Below are 20,700 nucleotides of genomic sequence, written 5' to 3' on the forward strand. Positions count from 1 at the left end.
GGCGGCGGCGGGCGGGGAGCTGGGCGTGGAGGCGCGAGGGGCGGGGCGGCCGGGCGGGCGGCACTGCGGGCCCGCGTTTCGGGCGGCTCGGGCGGCTCCTTAGCTCCCGCTCCCCGCTCGCCTTCAGTGCCTGCCGGCGCCCGCGGGGCCGCTTTGCAACCTGGCTCGGCCCCTATGCCCAGGGCTGCGCTTGCCTCCGCCGGCGCCCGGGGGGCCGCGGCGGCCGTGAGGTGGGGGCGGCCGCGGGAGTCGGCGGGGCCGGCCGGCGGCGCAGGGTCCGGGCGTGCAGCGAGGCGGGCGTAGGTCTATGTCGCGGGCGGCGGCGGCGGCGGCGGCCGCGGAGGGACGATGCGCGAGTACAAAGTGGTGGTGCTGGGCTCGGGCGGGGTCGGCAAATCCGCCCTGACCGTGCAGTTCGTGACCGGCACCTTCATCGAGAAATACGACCCCACCATCGAGGACTTCTATCGCAAGGAGATCGAGGTGGACTCGTCGCCGTCGGTGCTGGAGATCCTGGACACGGCGGGCACCGAGCAGTTCGCGTCCATGCGGGACCTGTACATCAAGAACGGCCAGGGCTTCATCCTCGTCTACAGCCTCGTCAACCAGCAGAGCTTCCAGGACATCAAGCCCATGCGGGACCAGATCATCCGAGTAAAGCGGTGAGAGGGCCGGGGGCGCGGGCAGGGGGCTTCGCCGGTGGGGGGCCCCGCAGCCCTCCTGTTCAGGGATCAAAACTCCCTCCCGCGTGCTCTGGGGTGGCCGTGGGCTGGAGGAGCTGTCTAGGGAGACGGCTCTAGGATCATAACGCTTTATCATTTTTTTTTTTTTTACCAGCATCATCCTCATCCTCTTGAATCTCAAATTTGAGTGCTTTGTTTCACAACTCAAATTTGGCATCCTACAAGCACAGCTCTTTGTCTCTTGGATGTTACTAGTAGCGCTTGTGCAGAACCCCCAAAGCAAAGAAAGTTTAAAACTCGCAGAGGGGAGAGGGGCGGGTTGGTTTCTGCTGGGAAGAGGGCAGCTGTGCAAGTATAGTGGAGACATTTTCAGATTCACCACCAACAAAAAGACCTTTGCAGTTAGATGACAGCAAAAATTGCTCACACATACGTGGTAAACATGTCAGGTCCGAAGGAAAAAGACCTTTCTCATTTCATAGAAGACTGAATGGTGCCAGGGCGTTTTAACAAAAATGAACTCTGCAATTAAGATGAAACTTGTAAGACAGATTATCATATTATTGAAGACTTGGCTCAGTGGAATCGATAGAGTATATTCTAGTATATAGAAGCACAAATATATCCCTCACGTTAAAGAATGTGACAACTTTTTTTTTCTTTTTTTAGTCTAGCTGCCTTATTCCTCCCAAAAACAAGAAAGAAAGAAAAGGGGGGAGGGGGAGACATTCCTGAAAATAAAGCAAGTTTCTTCAAAGGTGTGACTCAAATATTAGCTAGTGTAAAGTTAATGGAAATAAGCACTTTCCTGATAGGAACTCTTTTACTCTAAACTGTGCATTTTGAAAATATGGCTGGTAGCTTAAATGGCTTATGATATTTGTATTCTCTTAAATTGATTATATTTTTTCCTATAATTTCAAGAATCAGAAATGCAGTATATCAGTTCCGAGTTTTGGCAAATTTTTCTAATTACTGGTTAAGTGCACATTACTGGTTTGTCTGATTCTTATTATTAATAATTGCTAATAATTTTGATCTAGTGTAATTTTGTTTTTCTTACCCAATTCTACCTATAACCCTAAATTAATAGACATTGGCTGAAAGCTAGCTGTAAGTGTACTGTAGACATAATCTCATTTTTAGCCAAGTTGAATCAGCTCATTTTGAAAGAGCAAATACCAAGTCATGTGCCCTCAGGGGTTGTTCAAAAATTCATTACAAGAAGCAGATTTTTGATGCCACATATGAGATCAAAGGGGAAGCCCTCTCCTGAAGTGCCCCCCCCCGACCTTTAACTCATTGAATATGCACTTTAATAGGTAAATTAAAATTTTGTATATTACTTCTTCAATTAAATTTCAAACTAGAATAAAGTGAATATTTTTATGGTCTCTGATGATGTTCTAAGATCCGTGAATCTGATAGCTTTTTTTTTTTTTACTTCTTCAGTATCATTTTCTTAAAGTTAATTGCTATAGTTAACATAGGAATACTTTTGGTGTTAAAGTTATATTAAGAGGCTCAAATCTTTAACACTTCCCTTGGACTATTAACAACAACAACAACAAAAAATCCCTATAGAACAGGGCAATCAAACACATTGTCACATGTCAGTCTTAGGCTGTATACATATATCACATTAAAGTAAATGCCCCAACTGCTCCACTCTTTGCATTTACATATATACAGATAACACATACGTTGATAAAGTCACATGCCCAGTGCAAACTTCTTGACAGGAGCCTAGGGGATAGAATAGGGCAAAATGTCATTGGATAGTATAGTTCACAGGATTTTGTAGTTTCTCTTGGTATATTTGAGATCACCAATAATGAGTTAGTCTGAACTTAGTGTACTGGAACAATTTATTTGTTTGCAGTATGACCCAGGAAGAAAAAAAGTAAAACTCTACTTGCCCTGATGTCATTTTACTCACTCGTCTTAGTTCCTGATGTAAAAGGTTGAAAAAAATCAGCTGATGTGGAGTTCATAAGCTCAATATAATTGTCCGTAAGAACCACCTGGGCCTATCTGTGTCCTGATATTTTTTTTACCTCACCCTAACCTCATTATCTGGCCTCCCAGCCTATAGCATATTTTAAACAATATTGAAAGAATCTGTGTATTTTATGTATAATACAGTATCTATTATGCATATATTATGCTAGAGCAGGCATTCAGTGTATTGATTCTTTAACTTTTCCCACTTAAAGAATAAAATGTGATTTTCAAATAAGTGCATTTTCTGTTCTTTTTGAGGATCAATTTTTAAGCAGTTGCTGTAGGAGGTATTTGTAGTTGTTCTTTCCCCTCTGCCAGTTAGCTGCTTTACATATTACATACAACAGTTGTTTGAGGATGTTTAATATCACCATAATGCTGATGACATAAGTGAAATGTAGAGAGGGTTGATATTTTTTGCCAAAAACTAGTCACTGGTGGAGGGAATATTTAAACCAAATCTGCATGAATCCATGTACTCTTCTCTTTCTCTACACGAGGCTGCCTTTGAACTTGGTATTTACTGACAAATTCAATTATGCAGCCTTTCGTCTACGGCAGTACTATTCAATTCAAATATAATTGTGGGCCACATGTGTAGTTTTGAAATGTCTAGTAGCTGAATTTGTTTTTTTAATGTGAAACAGGTAAAATTAATTTTAATAATAAATTTTATTTAACCCACTCTAAAATATTGTCATTTCAACATCTAATCAGTATTCAGAACTTGAGGTATTTTCATCATTTTCTTTTGCATACTAAATTTTCAAAACTTGGGGTTCCGTTTATACTTACTGCACATTTCAGTATTTATACAGTATTATTGCTGTATTTCAGTTGCTCGGCAGCCACACCTGGCTCCAAGGCTAACATATGGGACAGTGCAGGTCTAAGGTGTAAATATTTTGGGAAAACACTTGCTTCTCTAAGCTCCAGGTTCCATGTTGTGAATTAAGAGTATGGCACGCACCTCTCAAAGAATCTGCCTGCAGTGCTGGAGACCCAGGTTCGATCCCTGGGTCAGGAAGATCTCCTGGAGAAGGAAATGGCAACCCACTCCAGTATTTCTGCCTGGAGAATCCCATGGACAGAGGAGCCTGGTAGGCTACAGCCCGTGGGGTTGCAAAGAGCTGGACACCACTAAGCGACTAACACACACGCGCATGCACCTCTCAGAGTCTTTGTTAGTATTAAATGAGGTAATACATTTTAAGGTATCCAGCGCAATACCTTGAACATAAAAATGCCAGCTGTTATTTAACTTTGTCTCCTTGTCTGCTTAAATGTTATTTTAGAGGAAATAAATTTGTGGCTGCATTTTGAAATTCATTACCTAGTATAGACTGGTAAAGTGTTAGTCACTCAGTTATGTCTGACTCTGCATCCCCATAGATTGTAGCCCCCCAGGCTCCTCTATCCATGGGATCTCCCAGACAAGAATACTGGAGTGGGGAGCTATTCCCTTCTCCAGGGGAATCAACCTGACCCAGGGATTGAACCCTGGTCTCCTGCCATTGCAGACAGATTCTCTACCATCTGAGCCACCAGGGAAGCCCAAGATGATACTAAAAAAGTGATAGTGATGAAAACAATCCTTGGAAAAATTTTGTTGGTATTCTTTTAAAATATTTTCGCTTATTAAGGATCTTGCAGGAAAAGGCCACAGAATGAACATGTAACTTTTACTGTACCATCTATGCGTGGGCAACAGTGAAATGGAGCATGTCGCTGGATTTTTCTTGTATTGAGTGTTGCTTCTAGAAAATATAAAAGTGTCTATCAGTTCAGTTTAGTCGCTCAGTTGTGTCCAACTCTTTGCGACCCCATGGATTGCAGCATACCAGGCCTCCCTGTCCATCACCAACTCCTGGAGCCTACTCAAACTCATATCCATTGCATCAGTGATGCCATCCAACCATCTCATCCTCTGTTGTCCCCTTTTCCTCTTGAGTTCAATCTTTCCCAGCATTAGGGTCTTTTCTAATGAGTCAGTTCTTTGCATCAAATGGCCAAAGTATTGGAGTTTCAGCTTCAGCATCAGTCCTTCCAATGAATATTCAGGACTGATTTCCTTTAGGATGGACTGGTTGGATCTCCTTGCAGTCCAAGGGACTCAAAAGAGTCTTCTCCAACACCACAGTTCAAAAGCATCAATTCTTCAGTGCTCAGCTTTCTTTATAGTCCAACTCTCACATCCATACATGACTACTGGAAAAAAAGTAGTCATAGGTTCATGGATATTCATACACAGATTTCCCATGCCCTATCTGAAAGGAGAGCATTCCTATGAAACCTCTCCTAAGCCACAATGGCATAAAGCAAAGAAGTGGTTACCTTAGGACACATCGTGCTTACAGATACACACAAAAAAATCTAGGTAAAGCTCAGATGTGCACAGACACAGTTCAAAGCTGTGGCAGCTCGATGCCGAGATGCTGAGTGGTTCCTGGGGAGGGAGCTTGGGGGTGCCTATCTCCTTGATAGGGTAGTGCTACTTCTCAGCTGCTCACATCAAACCAAATGCTGAACGCCCTTTTCATTTTTCACTTTTAAAAGCAAAAATCACCTGATTTCTCTTGGTTATCAAAAACAGGTACTAACAGAGGTCTTTTATAAACGCGAAGTGACATAAAGCAACTTTGGAAAAGCACAGGACATTTGGAAAGTGCATGTGCAAGTTCCTATCCAAGCTTAGCAGGCTGACTAAATGATGGTTTTTATAAATTCCCGTGCTTTCTTTTTTTGAAATTCACTTTGGATGAGATCAAACACATAGGGAAGAGTGGCGGGGATATAGAATATATTTCAGTTGAAATAAAACTCGAATTCTTTCTAATGTCCTCAGTTCTTGTCCCATTCCTCCCAGGGTAACCTGTGGTCCTGACTTGAACTATCTTGGAACATGCTCTCCAAGGCTGTCTTAAGAGAAAGCCCAGAAATCCTCCCCATGACCAGGCTCAGCATGCTCTCGTCCTTCCTTGCCTTTCCAGCTTCACCTCTGGCAACCTTCCTCGCCCCTTGCATTTGAGTACCCAGACCTCCTTTTAGTTCCTTTTAGTTCCGCAAAATTGCCTGTCTTATGGGCATTCCTTCTACATGTAGAAATCACCTGCCTTTTGCAGTTAAATCCTCCTCTTGGTGGTTGTAGTTTTTTAGTCACGAAGTCATATCTGACTCTTTGCAACCCTATGGACTGTAGCCTGCCAGGCCCCGCTGTCCGTGGGATTTCCCAGGCAAAAATACTGGAGTGGGTTGCCATTTCGTTCTCCATGAGATCTTCCCAACCCAGGGATTGAATCTGCATATCCTGGTGGCTCAGACAGTAAAGAATCTGCCTGGAATGCAGGAGACCGGGGTTCCATCCCTGGGTTAGGAAGATCCCCTGGAGGAGCAAATGGCTACCCACTCCAATATTCTTGCCTGGAGAATTCCAAAGACAGAGGAACCTGGCAGGCTGCAGTCCGTAGGGTAGCATAGAGTCGGATATGATTGAGTGACTAACACACACATAAAAGATTTCCTCCTCAGGGAAGCCTTCCTGATCTTCCCAAATTGAATTTCCTCCTTCCCGTCTTCCCACACTATACTGACTTCATGCCTCGCCCCTTCCCTCAACCACACATATTTCAGACATCAGTGGTACCCTGTGCTTCCCCTCTTCTGGTAGTGCTCATCAAAGTTTAAATGTTTGGGTGATATTTAAGTACAATCAGTCTTTCTTATTAAACTCTAATCCCATGTGGTTAGCACAGCTCCTGGCACTTAGGAAACAATCAAGAAAAATATGTTGAAAAAATTCAGTGTTCAAAGAAAGAATTACTTTAGTGGCCTCAGTTTCCCCAAGCATTTGAATTTTACAGAGAGAGGAGGTGATTCTTAAAAGCCCATTCTGTAGCTGGAGTAGACAGTCTCCCTTCAACTCTAAGAGAATACTTCTGTCTGCTTAGGGCAACCAGAAAAGAGGTAGTTTAATAAGAACCTTAACGAATTAGGAACGTGATGTCGTCCAGATGGAGAACACGACGTGGGAAATGCATAGGAGGTTTTGTTCAGGTCCTTAGTCGTGTCTGACTCTTTGCAACCCCATGGATTGCAGCACGCCAGGCTTCCCTGTCCTTCCATATCTCCCATAGTTTGCTCAAACTCATGTCCATTGAATCGGCAATGCTGTCCAACCATCCCATCTTCTGTCATCCCGTTCTCCTGCCTTCAGTCTTTCCTAGCATCAGGGTCTTTTCCAATGACTCAGCTCTTTGCATCACATGGCCAAAGTATTGGAGCTTCAGCTTCAGCATCAGTCCTTCCAATGAATATTCAGGACTGATTTCCTTTAGGATTGGCTGATTTGATATCCTTGCAGTCCACGGGACTCTCAAGAGTCTTCTCCAGCACCACAGTTCAAAAGCATCAATTTTTAGGCGCTCAACCTTCTTTATAGTCCAGCTCTCACATCCATACATGTCTCTCACATCCAAACCATAGCTTTGACTAGATGGACCTTTGTTGGTAAAGTAATATCTCTGCTTTTTAATATGCCGTCTAGGTTTGTCATAGGTTTCCTTCCAGGGAACAAGCATGTTTTGATTTCATGGCTGCAGTCACAGTCCACAGTGATTTTGGAGCCCAAGAAAATAACGTCTGTTTCTGTTTCCATTTTTCCCCATCTATTTGCCATCAAGTGATGGGACCAGATGCCATAATCTTAGTTTTTTGAATGTTGAGTTTTAAGACATCTTTTCACTCTCCTCTTTCACCTTCATCAAGAGGCATTTTAGTTCCTCTTTGTTGACTGTTAAGTAGACCAGATTAGCTAAACCAGGAATTTATATAAAGTGTGAGAGGAGGTAAGGCTAAATATTAATATGCAAAGCTGAATTACAGAAGGTTAAAGACTTTCGGACTTGATCTTGTAGTCAAGGAGCATGATCAAGATTCTTGCTGAAATGGTAATATGGTGATGATATGATAGATTCTGGCTTAGTGATAATAGACCAGAGTTGTAAGATTTTGTCAGAATCTCTATAAAGATTCTGAGTTAGCACAGTGTCTGTCGGAACAGAAAGGAAAGAATGGATGTAAACAATGTGAATTAATCAAACTTAGGGGAGAGACGAGGGAAAGGTCGAAAGTAACCTTCACATTCTGAACATGAGCGAATAGGATTAGGGAGGAATAGCTGCGGGAGATGTTTTCACCTTTGGAGATGGTGATCATCCAGATAGATGCACCTAATAAGCAATTAGGATATTGGAATAAAGCCTGAAAGGTCAGTTTATGTATGAATAAATACAGAGACTCGAGATCATCTTCATAATGCAGATTTGGAGAGTAGACAAGACCTTCTGGATAGAGTATAGCGAGACAGAAGTGGGTGGCCAGTAATAGAAAATAAAATGTACATGGCCAAGGATAGAACTTGAGAATTGCAAGTTACCTAGAGGAGACTTCGTTACGTTAGAAGAAATGGCGCGTTTTAAGACTGGGAAAAAGATTGGGGAAAGGGGTGGTTAATATGTACTACCCAAGTGAGTGACTTTTTCTTTCCCTTTTTTTTTTTTTTTTTTACTATTCTTATTTATATTTCTCTATCATTTGAGAGATCACTTTTAAGTGACCAGCTGGTTGTTTGCCCTTTTTCTTTTCACAGCAAGTTGCCAAAAAGCCTGCTGTACGATAGAGATGGATTGCCAATTGCTAAAGCATAGATCTTGACCCGCAGTAATTTGGCGCATAGAGCTAAAACCAGGAAATACATCCAGTGCTGTTTGTCCCTATAAATGATTTCTGGAGTCTGCCACCAACTCCTTCTTCCCCAAACACTACCTTGCCTGGTTTGATCCCTCCGAAAACCAAAATTGTAATTGAGAGCTCCTCCAAGGTACAGAGCCTAATAGATATGAGTCATCTTTTTACAGCCCAGAGTTTTTTTTTTCCCCCTGAAAGGGGAACTTGGTTTGACTGCAATGTAAAATTAGAGTAAATTACAGTAGAGTCGGGTTCTTTTTACCATCCCAGGATTAGAGTTTTTTGAGTTCACTTTGTAGATGATGCCCCTCCAGCTCAGCTTTCTGGGAATACCTCTGTCTAGTTAGCACGGTAAGGGAGAAAGTAGTTTGCTATGAATCTTAAAGAATCAGCAGCCTGTGACTTGCAAATCTTAATCTAGTTAAGGTTTTGTAATCATCGTATCAATAAAATCTCTAATCAGGGGAATCATTACAGTTTCTTTTTAAAGGTAGAGAGGGCAAAAAAGAATTTAGCCAGCCAGCCATGCCACTGCACACAGACGAAAGATATAAGCCCTCCCCAAATGGATAAATCCTCTGGCAAATGGAACAGATGGATGATTCGAAAGGCAATCTGACCGGCCACAGAAATGAGAAGTATTCAGGCAGGTAGAGGACACTGACCTTCTAACTCTCCTTTAGGAAAAAGCCAATAATTGATAAACGTTAATGAGTAGGAACGAGTAAAATATGTCTGGAAATGTCTTTTGTCTAAAATATGTCTTTTGTCTAAAATAGACAAAACCAACAGGAAAAGCCAAGACAGTTGGAATCTTTTTAAGTTTCCCAGTAACACTACCCTTGAGTGGTCTAATTGTATGACATCTTTTCAAAAACTATCTATGGCACATTAAGGTACATACATTAGATATTTATACATATTTCTAAGCAGTGATCTTTACATAACACCAGGTATACCATGCTTCAGGAGGTTTTTTTTCCAAGGATAACTTTTACTTTATATGGTTTCTCTCTCAGTCATCGTCTCTGGAACCTGAACCCCTGGGGAAAGAAGTGTGGCTCTAATTCTAGAGTTTCCTCTGGCTCTGTGGGGGCTTCCCCCTTTCTCTCCATCTGTTCTTACCTACTGTTTCCTCATGTACTTATGTTTTTCTGGCCTAAAGTATAAAGTGTACCCCACATTTGTGGGGAAAAATATTTGAGTTTGAATATGAGTAGACTTTAACCCAAGATAAAACTGTTGGAGACGGTATAATTGCAGTAAAAATGAAGAGAGTGGATTTCTCTAGGAAATGTCTTAGGAAATATTAATGGTGTACAGAAATCTACCATGTAGATATTTGCCTTTTTATTTGTAACTTGGACAGTTGTGAAAGTGAAAGTCGCTCAGTTGCGTCCGACTCTTTGCAACCCCATGGCCTATACAGTCCATGGGATTCTCCAGGCCAGAATACTGGAGTGGGGAGCCTTTTCCTTCTCCAGGGGAATCTTCCCAACCCAGGGATCAAACCCAGGTCTTCTGCATTGCAGGAGGATTTTTTTTACCAGCTAAGTCACAAGGGAAGCCCAAGAAAACTGGAATGGGTAGCCTATCCCTTCTCCAGCGGATCTTCCCTACCTAGGAATCGAACCAGGGTCTCCTGCATCGCAGGCCGATTCTTTACCAACTGAGCTATCAGGGAAGCCCTTTGACCGCTGTGGTTCATTAAATTAAAAATCATTCTCAGCCTGACAGAAAAATTTCTTAATCACACTTTTATGGTTTATCAGATCTAGCGTTTTAGTACAATGATATCAATAATGACAATGCTGTGATTTTAGACATCTGCATTTCAGTGAAGTATATAAGTAAAATATATTGGTAAGATTTAAGGTTATCAAAATATATTAAAACACATATTTTGATAACCTTAAAGATTAAACCTTCTAAGATTTTGACATGGTGCATACTATTGAATGGGCTTCCCTGGTGGTTCAGATGGTAAAGAATCCGCCTGCAATGCAGGACACCTGGCTCCAGTCCCTGGGTTGGGAAGATCCCCTGGAGGAGGGCATGGCAACTCCAGTATTCTTGCCTCGAGAATTCCGTTGACAGAGGAGCCTGGTGCACTACAGTCCATGGGGTGGCAAAGAGTTCAGATATGATTGAGCAACTCTCACACACACACACACACACACACACATACACACACACACACAATACTAAAAACTGTTTAAATTATACTTTTAAAAGATTGAAACCTCTTTGGAAACGTCTGACCTAATATTTCAACTACTTCACCTCTTATTCTTGTAGGAAAACTCTAATAAAAAACAGACACCTATATTAGCCTGATTTTTAATAAATTTCAGTTTAAATTAAAGGTCACCGCTATGAAATAAGATTTTTTTTTTCCAGCATGTGAGTCAGAATAAGGTTATTGGTTATCTGAATCAAATGTCAGCAGCATATTATATTGAAGACATGGTTTGGGAGATCTAGTAACAGAACAGCATTGGAATTCTTTGCAGTTTGATGTATTTCATTACTTAATGTTGGAAATGAACTTATCATACATTGCTGAACTCTATCCAAATAAGCTATTTAAAACAGATTGCAACATGTGAATAAAGTATACTTGTAAATTACACATTCTTTAAATCAAAATGCTGAAATGTGTTCCCTGGTCACATTGGATGGATTGTTGGTTTTGTTTTGTTTTTTGTTTTGGAAACAAATCAGATTGGTATTTTATGGGGAAGTATGCAGATTAATGATTTTGTGGGTTTTTAAAGTTTATTCCTATTGAGATAATTGACATATACATTGTAATAGTTTTAGGGTTTTTTCACTCAGTAAAATTACCCAGGACAAAAACATTGTAAAGCTTTAACTTAAAATATTTAGAAGTTATTTCTCATAAAACATAATGATTTGGTATACATATATACTGCAAAACAATCACCACAGTAAGTTTAGTTAACATCTGTCACCACACGTAGGTAGAATTTGTGTGTGTGTGCTGACAACTTTCATGGTTTACTCCCTTAGCAGCTTTCAAATATCGAATACAGTATTATTACCATGCCGTACCTTACTTCCCCAGGGCTTACTTACTAGTTATTTTATAACTGGTAGCGTATACCTTTTTTTTTTTTAACCACCTTTGCCGATTAACCACCCTCCCTCTGTTCTCTGTATCTTTGAGTTCAGTTTTGTGGTTTGTTTCTTTTAAGATTCTCTATGTAAGTGAAATTACACGGTATCTGTCTTCTTCTGCTTGACTTATTTCTCTTTGCAGAATACCCTTAAGTTCTATCCCATATTGTCTCAGATGGCATGATTTCCTTTTGTTTTTTTTTCTTATGGTTTAGTAATGTTCTGTTTTGCGTATATGCCGCATTTCCTTTATCAGCCTGTCCCTCAGTGGACACTTAGGCTGTCTCCACGTCTTGGCTCTTGTAAATAATGTGAACTTGAGGGTGCGTGTGTCTCTTTGAAATAGTGATTTTGTTTTCTTCAGATGTAAATGTCCAAATGTGGCATCGCTAGAGCATGTGATAGTTCTCTTTTAAATTTTTTGAGGAGCTTCCATACTGTTCTCCATGGTGCCTGTGCCAATTTACATCCCTGTCCACTGTGCACAGAGGTTCTGTCTTCTCCACATTCTCAACAGCACTTGTTTTTTTGTATTCTGGGTGATAGTCACTCTAACAGGTGATCATCTCATTGTGACTTTGATATGTCCTTCCCTGATTAGCAGTGTTGAGCACCTTTACATGTACTTGGTCATCTGTATGTCTCCTTCAGAAAAATGTCTGTTCAGATGCTCTTCCCATTTTTTAATTGGATTTTTTTTTCTATTGAGTTGTATGAGTCCCTCTTATATTTTGGATATTAACCCCTTATAAGGTATATGATCTGTAAATGTTCTCTTCCATTCTGTAGATTGCCTTTTCATTTGGTTGATGGTTTCATTTGCTGTGCAGAAGCTTTTTAGTTTGATGTAGTTTGATGTAGTTTTGTTGCCTTCACTTTTTATGTCAAATCCAAAAACTTATTACCAAGACCAATGTCAAACAGCTTACCACCCTATGTTTTCTTTTAGGAGTTTTATGGTTTTAGGTTTTGTGTTTAAATCTTTAAATCCATTTTGAGTTGATTTTTGTTTGTGGTGCACGATGATACTCCAGTGCGATTCCCCTACATGCAGCTGTCCAATTTTCCCAGCACCAGTTCCTAAAGAAACTATTCGTTCCCATTGTATATTCTTGGCTGCTTTGTTGTGAAGTAGTTGATCATATATGCATGGGCATTCTTTAGTCTGTTCCATTGATATATTAATATAGGTCTGTTTTTATGTTGGTACCATACTGTTTTGATTTCTGTAGCTTTGTAATATAGTTTGGAATCAGGAGGTGTGATGGCCTCTGCTTGGTTCTTCTTTCTCAAGATTCCTTTGGCTATTTGAGGTCTTTTGTAATTCCATACAGTTTTAGAATTGTTTATTATATTTATGTGGAAAATGCCATTGGAGTTTTGATACTCGAGATTGAATTGAATCTGTAGACTACTTTGGGTAGTATGGACATTTTAACAATAATCTTCTAGGCCTTGAGTACAGAACAATCTTAGATTTTCCTTCATTTTCTCTCATCAGTGTCTTATTTTTTTAAATTGTTATTATCTGTCAAAAAGAGTATTTTTTAAGAAACTATCTACTTCTTTGTATTCAGTCAGCAGTGAGGGGCTTTTATATTTTCTTAAATCATGGCTCTCAAAAATACATTTTATAATGCACATACAGATATAAATACGTATAACTGAAACCAAAATTTCATGAAACAAGAGTTACACTTGCTGTGTTGCTATTATTATAGTTTCTGTATTATTCTTTTCTTACTTCGTTTTTTATAAGTGTTCCTCTTGATCCACTAAATTGATCTCATCACACACAATTTGAGAACTGCTATTGTGGAACATTTTTCTCCAAGAAAAATAAATGGAACTATCTCTTTCATAGTTTGAAACAACTTTTATCTTCTCTGCCCGCTTTTCCATTTTCCAGCAATGCTGTATAAATGCTCTAAAAGTGAAATAAATTTCCCAACTTGAGTTAGTAAATGCAGCCTCTGTTACGGAAAAAGAAACCATTTGGTCAAGGATCAAAAAGATAACAGGAAGTGTATCTTTTGAGCAAGCACTTGTTACTCTTTGTTGGGCAGATTACAATTAGGAGGACTTGTTTCTCCTGTAGTTTTGTTCGTCCTGATAAGGCAGGATAGCTCCGGCCCTGTGCAGTGTAGAACAGAGAACGGGACGTTGAGTAGGATTCTGACCGGAATGCATGTTCATTACCACAACAGGTTGCTGGGGAGACTGATCTTTATAAGAGGCTTGCTGTATCTCTCCAAGATGATATTGATTCAGCTTTGCCTTTAAGACAGTAAAAATAGATGAAGATGACCATAATTATAGCTATCTTAAAATCACTTAGTAAAATTACCCCAGAGAAACATTATAAACCTTTACTTAAAACACTTAAGAGTTGTTTTTCATGCTTTTCTTGGAACAGCCCTTAAAAATTAATAATTCAAATGTGGAAATCCTACATCCTGTTAATAATTCAGTACATCTTAATATTTTCTTCTTACCAGATGTCTTTACATCTTTCTGCAAATGAAGCCTTAGAGTGTTTTTCTCACATTTTGGATGGAAATTTTTATTTTGTTCTTAATTCTAAATACATGCGTTCTTAGGTTGCCAATGAATATAACAAATATACTGTGTTTATTGTAGCTGTTAATTTTACTGAATTAAAAACTAATTCCGTTTTTAACTTTATCATATGTAATGATCAGATTTTACCTATGAAGACCATAACAGTTAATCTGGTTAAAGCTGAGCTTCATTACTTACTGGTTATGTTATGAGGAGCAAGTTAGCATTCTCTGCATCTCCACTTCCTCATCTGGAATATAGCTATAATAAAGTAACTGATGAGGTAGTGAATGTAAACTTTCTTTGCTTTGATTCAGTTCCTCAGTTGCATCTGACTCTTTGCGACCCCATGGACTGCAGCGCGCCAGGCTTCCCTGTCCATCACCAACTCCCAGAGCTTGCTCAAACTCATGTCCATCGAGTCAGTGAGGCCATCTAACCATCTCATCCTCTGTCGTCCCCTTCTCCTCCCACCTTCAGTCTTTCCCAGCATCATGGTCTTTTCCATTGAGTCAGTTCTTCGCATCAGGTGGCCAAAGTGTTGGAGCTTCAGCTTCACGACTGAAGCGACTTAGCACACAGCACAATCTAGTACTGTGCTTCCATTTCTCCGCTGCTTTCTCCTCCATGTCTGAAGTGCTCATCCAGCGTGTGTTACAGACCTCACAGGCCTGAGTGCTTTGTGTGTTTGTCTTCCACAAGGCTCTGTTGCCTATAAATGGTGACAGTATGATTTTGGACTCACAAAGAATTGTGATTTGTGTGTGTGTGTTTGTCACTCAGTCATGTCCAACTCTTTGCGACCCCATGGACTGTAGCCTGCCAGGCTTCTCTGTCCATGGAATTCTCCAGGCAAGAATACTGGAGTGGGTTGCCATTTCCTGCTCCATTTTTTTTTTAGTACATGTATGTAAAATATAAAAATACTTCATAGGAAGTGATCAGACATATAGAAAGTATTTGTTAAATAACATTTCCTTTTTTAAAAGTTGACAATCAATGATAATAGACCTTGTGTGAAAGCCAAAACTGTGCATGGGGTAGAAATAATTTTAATAGTGTTTATGGCTGGTTACATATAACTACATTGTATATATGTGTATATATATATATATATAGAGAGAGAGAGAGAGAGAAGGAGGGGGCAATGAAGGGAAATATGTTGACAGAGCTTTTTAATAAATTGATTCTAGAAATCTTGTCTTTGCATAAAAGTCATCACTGTCAACATCAAATACTAAGGTTTAAAGCATTTTATTTGCATAACATTGCCCTGGGCGTTATGCAGAATAAGTACAAGATTCTATCTTCATCCATCTGGTGTGTCAACATGTACTACAAATGAATATATGTTTGACAGTGTTGAGTTTATTATATATGGAGAGAGAGACAGAATACATTTTTTTTTTTTTGGAACAGTTTTATTTTTAAGTTTTAAAGTATTATTCCACCAAACACATTGCTTTTACTAGACCACTTTTTCTAAGGAAGCTTTTGGGGGGGTACAACTTTTTCCCCCCTTTCCTATTGTATTGAGCTGTAACTCACCCACAGCACTATATAAGTTTAAAGTGTACGGCATAATGATTTGACTCAGGTGCATCATGAAATGATTATCACAGGAGGTTCAGTGAACATTCGTCATCTCATACAGATGCAACATTAAAGAAATGGAAAAAAAGATTTTTTTTTCCCTTGTGACGAGACTTTTAGAATTTACTCTCTTAACAACTTTCATTGATAACATACAGCAGTGTTAATTATATTTAATCCTGTTGTACATTATATCCTTAGAACTTATTTACTTAGAACTGGAAATCAGTGCATTTTGACTCCTTCATCCAGTTCCTCCCCTGCCTCTGGTAACCACAGATCTGTTCTCTTTTTCTGTGAGTTTGTTTTCCTGTTTTTGCTTTTGAGGCATAATTGGCCTACAATGCTCTGTGGGTTCCCGGTGCACAACATAGTGATTCGATATTTCTACACATTTGCAAAATGACCACCATGATAAGCCCTCTTACCATCTGTCATCATACAAAGAGTATACATTATTATTATGCTATTCCCCTGTACAGCTGTATACTGTATATTTTCATACCTCTGAATCATATTTTGTAACTGGAAGTCTGTGCCTCTTAATCCCCCTCACCTATTTCTCTCACCTTTTCTAAAGATGCATTCTGACTCAAAAATTTCTCTCTAAGTCTAATGTCAACAATTGTGTATTTGCTTTATTTAGTACATCTTAATCCTCCCTGGAAATGAAATCTTAAAACTTGCTGTTTGTATTTGGTTGGTGAATGGTTTGAGCAGAATTGTTGTCTTAGAAAGCATTAAAAAAGCAAACTGATTTATGGATAATTGAGAGAAAATAGAGTAGGTTAGCTAAGTACCCAGGGAAGATAGCTGGGAGATAAGCTAAAGATAAAAGTTCACTTAAAAATAAAAGTTCATTATCAGGGATAGCTTAATATAGATTGAGAAACAAAGGATAAGCTTTATCATCATATCAGGTTTGTTTTTTTTTTGTCTTTGCATTTAGTAAAACTGAAATTTCCAAACATGATATATATAAAACTATTTTTGTTCAGCCTCTAAGTTGTGTCCGACTCTTTGAGACCCCATAAACTGTAGCCTGCCAGGATCCTCTGTCCATGGGATTTCCCGGGCACCAGGCAAGAACACTGGAGTGGGTTTCCATTTCCTCCTTCGAAACTATACTGAGATATAATCTCCTCCTCACCCAGACGACCCACATGTACTCAGAATGTTTTCTCTTTTGCTTTGTGAGCCAAACAAAACTTTGACCATCAGTCCTATTGGCATAATGAGGGGCTGGATGCTCCCTGTTAAGATAGGTGCATACTACATGAACACTAACTAGAAAGTTAAGGTGATTTTTAAGTTTTATTTTAGAGGAGCTAGAGATGAGAAGGCGATGGCATCCCACTCCAGTACTCTTGCCTGGAAAATCCCATGGACAGAGGAGCCTGGTGGGTTACAGTCCATGGGGTCTTGAAGAGTTGGACACGACTGAGCGACTTCACTTTCACTTTTCACTTTCATGCATTGGAGAAGGAAATGGCAACCCACTCCAGTGTTCTTGCCTGGAGAATCCCAGGGATGGGGGAGCCTGGTGGGCTGCTGTCTATGGGGTTGCACAGAGTCGGACACAACTGAAGTGACTTAGCAGTAGCAGAGATGAGAAAATAACATCTTGATGATTTATCGTTTACGCGGAATACTAATGACACAGAACTTGTTTCAGTGGCCTTACATTAAAGAGCTGTAATGCTTGCATGAACTCTACCTGTTCTTGCTCTCAAATGGCCATTAACCAGTTTGGCATACTGCTGTCTTCAGAGGGGAAGGACGTAAACACTGTCGGGTGGTAGGTAGGACCACTCCCAGAGCTACATCCATTTGAAAAGACCACTCTTGATGTTTATTCCTCAGGGTATCCTGAGCACATCATCTGGTTTTACTAAATGAAATAGTTGGACATTTATGGAGGAAGGACTGTTTGGGGAAGGCGAGTGGTTCTGTTGCTCCCATCAGCACATGCTGTTGAAATCACAAATCCTAAAGCTTTTGGAGGGGAAGGGGACAACAGAGGATGAGGTGGTTGGATGGCATCACTGAAACAATGGACATGAGTTTGAGTAAACTCCGAGAGTTGGTGATGGACAGGGAGGCCTGGCATGGTGTGGTCCACAGGGTTGCAAAGTCGGATACGACTAAGCGACTGAACTGAACTGAACTGAAAGCTTTTGTACGCCATACTGATTGACTTCTAACAATCCCATGAATATTTCCCTTTGAATGAGTACCACCACTTTCATCTGTTCCCTTTTCTCCAAAGGTGACCCAATGCCTCTTTACCCGGGACAGTTCAAGTTTATGCCTGTTGCCTTGGCACATGTGTTTACAGTGTCCCTTTCCCTCTCAAAAGCATCTCTTGGCAGTAAATTATATAGTCCCTCTAGACTCTTACCTTAAGTTCTCTGTTTTTAGAATCATGACAATTGCAGCCCGGTTTTTCACATGTACTTTTGAAATACCCAGTCTGTATAAACAGTTTCTTTCTTTGACTTGACCACCATCCTTCTGTATTATATTTCTTAACTTGGGGCAGCAGATCCTCATGAACTGTAAATTCAGCTTAAAGAATGACATCTTCTTTACAAAACATCCTAGACTGAAGATGGCTGTGGATTGTTGGACACGACTCCCAGAAAGAGGTGGGATCTATCTCCCCTCCCAGAAAGAGGTGGGATCTATCTCCCCTCCCCTGACTCTCTGCTGGCCCGTAACTACTTTGACCAAGAAAGATGGTGGAAGTGATGCTAAGCAAGTTTGAGGCCTAGTCTCTATAAGGACTGTGCACCTTCCACCGTGGTCTTTTGGACCCTTGAGCTGCCATGTGAGAAGTCCAGCTGCCCTGAAAAGGCCCTGAGACCATGTGGAGAGAGAGAGGGAGCTGCCCATCCAACAGTGCCCACCGATGGGCCAGGCCTAGGGTGCAGCCAGTGTTGACTGTCTGCCCAGCCCAGCCCTAGCTGAGCACCACTGAATGAGCCCAGTCAGTACCACATGGAGCAGAAGAATCACCCAACTGAATGCTCCCCAAATTCCTGACTCACACCACCACGAAATACAGTAAAATGGTTATGTTAATTCATTAGTTTTGGGGTAGTTTTTTATACAGCAATAGTTATCTGAAACAAAACATTTTTAGATGAACATGTTGATATTTTATAAATTATTTTGATAAAAGAGTATCAGTGATCCTTTGGATTTCTCTCTGGGAAGATCTTTAAAGAATATTGAGGATGAGTGGTGAGTGAGTGGATGAATGTATTTTAGCTATGAAAAGGTGGCAAACTGATGCAGGCGCTCACCATTTGCCTTCACATTTTATCTGCCATGTGTCATTTTACTGTTCTTAACCACACATGACTAACCACACTTAAAAGCTGGAATCAAGATTGCCGGAAGAGATATCAATAAACTCAGATATGCAGATGATACCACCCTTATGTCAGAAAGTGAAGAACAACTAAAGAGCCACTTGATGAAAGTGAAAGGGGAGAGTGAAAAAGCTGGCTTAAAGCTCAACATTCAGAAAACTAAGATCATGACATCCGGTCCCATCACGTCATGGCAGATAGATGGGGAAACAGTGGAAACAGTGGCTGACTTTATTTTTCTGGGCTCCAAAATCACTGCAGATGGTGCTTGCAGCCATGAAATTAAAAGACGCTTACTCCTTGGAAGGAAAGTTATGACCAACCTAGACAGCATATTAAAAAGCAGAGACATTACTATGCCAACAAAGGTCTGTCTAGTCAAGGCTATGGTTTTTCCAGTGGTCATGTATGGATGTGAGAGTTGGACTATAAAGAAGGCTGAGCGCCAAAGAATTGATGCTTTTGAACTGTGGTGTTGGAGAAGACTCTTAAGAATCCCTTGGACTGCAAGGAGATCCAACCAGTCCATCCTAAAGATCAGTCCTGGGTGTTCATTGGAAGGACTGATGTTGAAGCTGAAACTCCAATACTTTGGCCACCTGATGTGAAGAGTTGACTCATTGGAAAAGACCCTGATGCTGGGAAAGATTGAGGGCAGGAGGAAAAGGTGACGACAGAGGATGAGATGGTTGGATGGCATCACCGACTCAATGGACATGGGTTTGGGTGGACTCCAGGAGTTGGTGATGGATGGGGAGGCCTGGCATTGTGCGACTCATGGGGTCACAAAGAATCAGACATGACTGAGCAACTGAACTGAACTGAAGATCATATTTAATTTTATTAGATTATAACATATTAAAGTTTAGTTTCAGCAGAAAAATCTAAGTCTACGTGTATATGTTTTGCCACTGCTTGTAATAATAATAGTCTTACTGAACCCTCCCCCTGTACTCTGCCCACAGTGTATATTGTTGATAAAAGTAGTTGGCATACACCATCTAATCTGTCTTAAGAATAAAAGCTTCTTCCATGTATTGATTTGGTGGTAGTCTGCTTCAATTTTGATATCTAGTACTTGGTACAAAGAAAGTATTTGTTGAATTATAAATAAATGTTCCTTTAGTTCATTGCATTATGGATTTTGACCATTTTTCTTCCAAATATCTGGAGAGCCTTTATGCTGCAAATCAGTTTTAAGCATTTTGGCATCTAATGGAAAGCATGATAAAGGATAAAGAAAAATAAAGCATTCTAGATAAAGTACATCGAAAATGCTTTCTCAGCCTGGGGACCACGGATATGGCTTTCCTGGTGGCTCAGTGGTGAAGAATCTGCCTGCCAGTGCAGGAGACGCAGGTTCGATCCCTGGTCAGGAGGATCCCCTGGAGAAGGAAATGGCAACCCACTCCAGTACTCTGGCCTGGAGAATTCCATGGACAGAGGAGCTTGGTGGGTGACAGTCCACGGGGTCGCAAAGAGTCAGCCACGACTGAGCGACTGAAACAACAGCAGCAGCCCCGGGTATGTTTGCATTGTCACCAGGGGCTCCATGCGAAGTCTGTCACATTTGCAGTTCATCACTTCATTAAGTC

General features: G+C 40.6%; 1 protein-coding gene across 1 annotated transcript in view; it reads left to right on the top strand.

Moving 5' to 3' along the window:
- Positions 1 to 77: 77 nt before the first annotated feature.
- Positions 78 to 20,700, top strand: part of RAP2A (RAP2A, member of RAS oncogene family) — a 38,550-nt gene continuing 17,927 nt past the window's right edge. The window contains exon 1 of the mRNA XM_040267368.1: positions 78 to 662. Coding sequence (XP_040123302.1) covers positions 349 to 662 — 314 coding nt within the window. The 5' untranslated portion in view covers positions 78 to 348. The remainder of the gene's footprint in view (positions 663 to 20,700) is intronic.

This window comes from Oryx dammah, unplaced genomic scaffold (genome assembly GCF_014754425.2).
Source record: "Oryx dammah isolate SB20612 unplaced genomic scaffold, SCBI_Odam_1.1 HiC_scaffold_24, whole genome shotgun sequence".
NCBI lineage: Eukaryota > Metazoa > Chordata > Mammalia > Artiodactyla > Bovidae > Oryx > Oryx dammah.